Source organism: Lagopus leucura, unplaced genomic scaffold (assembly GCF_019238085.1).
Source record: "Lagopus leucura isolate 7727_CA_CO unplaced genomic scaffold, USGS_WTPT01 57535-0_obj-0_obj, whole genome shotgun sequence".
NCBI classification, from domain to species: Eukaryota; Metazoa; Chordata; class Aves; order Galliformes; family Phasianidae; genus Lagopus; species Lagopus leucura.
In genome coordinates, this window is record NW_024967729.1 from 1 (window position 1) to 6118 (window position 6118).

General features: G+C 49.1%; 1 protein-coding gene across 1 annotated transcript; it reads left to right on the top strand.

Annotated features, from left to right (window-relative positions):
* Positions 1-228: 228 nt before the first annotated feature.
* Positions 229-3686, top strand: LOC122193279 (protein scribble homolog; the record flags this gene model as incomplete). The annotated part of the gene is made up of 3 exons (XM_042894025.1): positions 229-397; positions 1849-1938; positions 2254-3686. Coding segments are annotated over 3 exons (452 nt in total), but the record flags the coding sequence as incomplete, so codon positions are not given.
* Between the last annotated feature and the right edge of the window lie 2432 nt (positions 3687-6118).

The following is a 6118-nucleotide window of genomic DNA, read 5'->3' on the forward strand; positions in this document are numbered from 1 at the left end:
TAAAGATATTGAAGAGGACAGGCCCAGCACCGAGCCCTGGGGAGGGTCTTCTACACCTGAAGCATTGGAGGAGTGGAGGAGAAACAAATGCTTGTCGAGAAGAGGGTAGGCTTAAAGCAACACAAAGTTGCAGTGATGTTGAGTGCAAGGTCCTGCCCAGAGTCTGCATCCCTGTGGGATTTAGTGGAGTTCAATGTGGTGTAAGACGAGTCCGTCTTGTTTTGGCAGCTCGAAAACTGCAGCAGAAACGTAGCCTTCTGTTGGAGGAAGAAGTGGAAGAGGACGAGATGATAAAACAAGTGCCTGAGATGAGCATGCAGTCCACTGTCATCATTGAAGGAGTTGAGTACAAGATTGAGAGGCTGAATGGAAGGAGCAGCCAGGCTCCAGCAACTCGGTAAGACTATGGAGCAGCATCTCAGTGCCACCCCTGTGTGTCACAGTGTCTCAGCATCAGTGATTGTCGGGGAAGAAAGCTGAACATTACTTTCTCTTGGATGTAAAAGCGTGCCATGTGCAGTCCTGTTTCCAAGTGTTCTTTTCAGAAGAACACCTCCTTCAGCTCCGTGCTCGGGTGCATAAAGCCATTGAGTTTTGGAGATAGCCAGCTCAGGAGCAGCCTAGCTTTGCTCTTGTAGTATTTTTTTCCTGAATTTGTTCACCAGAATGCTCTGGTGTTGTTCTCATTCTTGAGCACAGAGCTGGGGAATGAGAAAACATTTCTCATAAAACTTCAAATAAAAGTAAGGCTGCACTAGAATAAAACTGCAGCATCCACCTTTGGACTTACCTGATTCTGCTCAGCCTTTGGTACTTCTTTTGTCAGGCTGAGACACTGAAAACATTCATGCTGTTGTTTTCAGTCTCGTTTCTCTCAATGATTTCTGGCCAGTTTCTATGGATGATGTGCTTACACAATGAATGCACAGAGACCTCCCACCTTCTGTGCTGACCTTGGCCCGTCAGTGGGCAGCTCTGAGGAAGGGCAGCAAATGAGTGCAGACCAACTGTTAGGCTCGATGGGAAGCCCTGCTTATCCCTTCTTCTTTTCATACTGAAATGTGGGAATTTATGGAACAGCAAGGCTGATTCCATCAGGTTACTTTGCTCAGCCTACGGCGAATGTAGCAATGGAAAGCTCTGAGGATGAGTCCAGCTTTCAGCTCCCAGTTCTTATCTGTGCAGGGACAGCTGCAGATAGAAGACTTCCAGTTACTTATTATTTCTGCTTGGACAAAGGAGATGCAGTAGAATAGGCTGAATTTGTGCATTTTGGAATATTTTTTCATGCTGAGACTGGAATTTAAGCAAAGTAAACCTGAGTAGTAAAAAGGAAAGCTCAAATTCATGAGCTTTCTGACTGCCAGCTAAGGCACAGTGGCTGGGGACACCTTCATCTGTGGAAAGCAGGGTTGTTTGGCTTGCTGTCAGCTGATGCGATGTGCAGTGGTTTGGTCATTGAGCACACGACTTCAGTTTGTCAAGCAGTTGCATGTAGAATGTCTGTGTAGAGAATCACTACTCTGAGGTGAGTCAGGATTTGGCCCTACCCCAAACATGCATTCATTTACAGCTCAGGAGGATCAGCCTTTGTTAACGTTCATGCATATCCAGCATCAGCAAAGCAAAAGGCTGGGAGCAGCCAGGCTGTAAAGCATGTAAAGGGAGCTGGAGAGCATAAAGTATTATGAAATCAACAAGGAAATGCTTGCAGTAATGGAGAAAAAAAGATGTTGAGCAAAAACATTCTAGGTTGTGTCTTCGAACTGGTCTGTGTTGTGTTCTGGGGTGTGCATCTATTCTGAACCAGCCTGTGGCACTGCTGGCTGATGTGCTCGTCTGGTTTAGGACCTCAGAGGTGAATGAGAACAACAGCTCACAGAGGAATTCACTGGAAGAAGGAATGAAGCCTGAACAGAGAACGAACTCCATGTCTGGGTAAGGGGATGAGCAATGTGCTTTGCCTTGAAACTGCCAGCTGATGGAACAAGGGACTCCTACTTTTTTAGCAAATACGGAGTGTGGAGAAGATGAAACTGTAATTGGGAAAAAAAAAAAAACAAACCTTAGCAGAAACTTACCTCTGTGTTTGTGTTATTCTTCTGTCCTTCAAAATGGTGTCCTTGGATTTGGGGGTGGTGCAGAACAGCGTCTGAGGGTGTTGGTCATCACCTTACCATCACCTTGAGAAGAGCAGGCAGTATTGAAGCGGATGAGGGCTGCCTGTTTCTCACTGCTTCTCTCTCTGCCCAGGTTGAGTCCATTCAGTCTTGCAGCAGGGGATGCGTTGGCCCCCGTGCGCACAGCCAAAGCAGAGCGGCGGCACCAGGAGAGGTTGCGAATGCAGAGTCCTGAGCTCCTGAGCAGCCAAGAGAAGGAACTTTCTCCAGCAGAACGTCGTGCTCTGGAGGCAGAGAAGCGAGCGATGTGGAGGGCAGCACGGTGAGACAGAAGGAGCTTCATCGTTTTCTTTTCTAGGCCAGTTCAGGGAAGAATCCGGGGTGTTCAGATGGGGAACAGAAAAACTTCCCTTATGCCATATGTTTGCAGAGGTTGTAGTTGCACATTTCTTCCGTTCAGACAGTGCAGAGCATCCGCTGCTTGGCTCAACTCATCTGCTTCTGACCAGCTATGTGAGTGAGAAGTCCCGTATTCCAACTGTGTCTGCACAGACCTGAAGATAGGGGAGTTTTACTTAAAAAACCCAACAATTCTTATGTCTGTGTGTGACAGCGAATGCATCTCTTGCCTTGCAGCACACCATTCCCCATCTCTTTTGTAACACGAGAAAGATCACATCTCTCCAAGCTGCAGGCTGACGTATCCAAAACGAAAAACAGCAAGAACGTTTCATAGAGTCAGTGTTGCTAGGCTGCTAGGTTTGCTGAAGTTAAAAAATGAGCAAGATGAGGGAATTTTTATCCATACAGGTTGTATTGTGAGCTACGACAGAGTGAGTCAGCATCTGTCTTGAAAGAAAGAGAGCTTTCAATCTGAAATGCTCTTTCTGGGGAGGTTGAATGGGAGGCTTTAGAAGAACAGCAAAGCTAATGACTCGCCTTTGCCAGACTGCTCAGTTGGATGCTGGAGGGATTGGTGTGAGGTGATACAACCTAAAACCTTCATGTTTGAGGTGAGGTGTGGATCCTAATGGTGCCACGTCCCTCTGGAGAGGCTCTGGGGATGAAGAAGTCTTTGGGTGGAGTTCACAGTGATGACGGCTCACCTGGAGCTTTGCAGAGGGCTCAGCTTTCCATTCTCACTTCATCATAGGACAGATCTGCTTGTGGCTTTGATTATGCTTATTTAGAGCTGTGCTGAGCTAACGTCTGCAGTTACTGAGGCTCTTCCCCTTTAGAAGAACACTTCCTTGGCATGCTCCAGCTCCATTGCTGTGGATGATCCCTTTACCTGGTCTTTCTCAGCTGTTGTTTTTTTCTATGAAGCACTACCTTAATTCCAGTGCAGTGCTCTGCAGTGTCAGAAGGCTGATCAGCTCACTGAAAAGCTTGCCAGTTAGAGTAAACCTTCATTTGGAAGAGTGATTTCTGTTATCTCGTAGCATCCTTGCTGCACCTTTGAAGCTGGCGCTGCTTGGAGTGGTTTTAGGTGACCTCCAGAGGTCCCTTCCAACCTGGGGGAATTTGCACTCAGCAATCTCTCCTTTGCCTGCACCCCAGAAATGGGGTTGCCTACATACAGTGACCACAGTGTGCTGTGACAGAATTGTTTCCTCTATGGGCTGTTGGCTCAGACACGGTGAGATTCTGTCTGCTTCTCTGACTTGCTGAATGTTCTGCAGTCTATGGCATCACACTCCTGCTCCAGTTGATGTTATTCCTGTGGTTTCTGTGTCACAGCTTTTCAGGAGGCATCATTTGCAAATGAAAGTCCTGTGTTTTCACATGAATCCAGGAATAACCCTTTGCCAAAAACAGTACGTGTGTAAGGAAGAGTGTTTGACAGCAATACTTGTCGTAATAGAGGCACTGGCCTTTGATTACAAGACCAGAAGCTGGATGGGTGTCACAGAACCAATTAAAGAGTCCTAAATCATGGAATCCTGAGAGTTGAAAGGGACCTTTAAAGGCCATCTGGTCCAACTCCCCTGCAGTGAACAGGAACGTGCACAGTTACATCAGGATGCCCAGGGCCTGATCCAGCCTCTCCTTGAAAGTCCCCAGGGATGGGGCATCCACCACATCTCTGGGCAACGAATGTGTGCTTACAGACTATTGGGAGAGGTTGGGCTGGGACTGATCCCAGATTCTGGCTCTGGCACGTGGTTCCTTATGAACTTGGTCAGATCTCTGAGTCTCTGCACTGCGAGAGGACTGTAATAGCGAGTCTGTCTCACAGGAAGGCTGGGGGTGTTAAATACATGAAATACTGCACATGAACAGGATGCTGTTTAAGTACCACAGACACATTTGGAGAAGGCATACTCTGTAGAGTTGCTACTCACGTTTGGTGTCTTAAAAAAACAAACTAAAAAACGACCACGCCAACCTCCACTGTTGCATTTGGTCCAACAGAAGAGAAGTTGGCTGCTGTGCTTCCCCACCTGAAGTTCAACATCACTGTGCTTTGAGAAGTGGTGGGGATTGATCTGCCGTCCCTTTCCAAGCAGAACACCAGGATGTTCTCTCCCTCATGCCTACCATTCCTGTGTGTCTTTCCCTGATGGGGCAGGGTCTGTCAGGTTTGATCTTTCATAAGCCTGAATATTAGCATGCCCAGTGCAGCTTCTGTCAGATTCAGCATTCAGTTTACGAGTTCTGCAGAGCAGCTTCTCAGCTTCATTTTGCTTCTGACAGCAAGGTGTATTTTTCCTCTCCAAGAAGCGTCTGGCTGTTCCTTGGGTGGTGTTAAGGCCTGACTTATTGACAGTGGCAGGGATCATCAGCACAGTGAGCTCCTCCAGTCCAAGGACAGACTGTCCCTACCGCCACAGCTCTCACTGATGTGAGCCATCTCCTATCACTGCTGCAGAGTGGTGACATGGTGGCAGCCAAGGCTCGCGTCTTGTTTCCCCGTGCAGCCCCACACGTGCTGTGCGGGGAGGATTGCCTCACTAACGTGTATTTTCTTTAAGTGCATGATTTGATTACTTTCTTTCTAATCTTCTATCTTCTGCTTCTTTCCAGTTCTCTGGTCTGTGTGCTGTCACTTGTGACCCCATCAACTCACACCACCTTGGGCTTTCCCTTTTCTCCCTGTGTCATCAGTGCCCTGTCAGGACATGCGGTGCCCCCCCACCACCACACACCCACTCCCTTTCCTCTGCTGGGGAGACACACGGGGACCCATCCTGCATAGGCGATCTCAGCACACACAGATGCTGACGTTTGTGCCCCAGGAAGGCTGTGACTGAGGGGGTAAAGGCACACGTTGAGAAGGAGCAGCAGCCTGTTGAGGCCAACATGCGTCCTGCTGGTTTTTCCAATGCGCTCTTTTGTGGATGCACTCAGCTCTGAGATTGCGTGTGTGCTGGGGCCTGTGCCAAACAGACCCTTCACAATGAGCCAGCAGTGCGCTCTGGCAGCTCGAAAGGCAAATGGGATCCTGGGCTCCATCAGGAGAGGGGTGGCCAGCAGGGACAGGGAGCTGATTGTCCCTCTCTACTCGGCTCTTGTGAGGCCCCATCTGGAGTCCTGTGTCCAGGTGTGGAGCCCTCAGTACAAGAAAGACATTGAGATTTTGGAAAGGGTCCAGAGGAGGGCGACTAAGATGATCAGGGGGCTGGAGCACCTCCCCTATGAGGACAGGCTGAGGGAGTTGGGCTTGTTCAGCCTGGAGAAGAGAAGGCTGCGGGGTGACCTCATTGCAGCCTATCAGTACCTGAAGGGAACCTACACCCAGGAGGGGAATAAACTCTTCACAAGGGCTGATAACAGCAGGACGAGGGGAAATGGATCCAAGTTGAAGGAGGGAAGATTGAGGTTGGATGTTAGGGGGAAGTTCTTTACTAGGAGAGTGGTCAGGCCCTGGAACGGGCTGCCCAGGGAGGTTGTGGATGCCCCGTCCTTGGATGTGTTTAAGGCCAGGTTGGACGGGGTCCTGGGCAACCTGATCTGAATGTGGATGTTTGGTGGCCCTGCCAGGCAGGGGGGTTGGA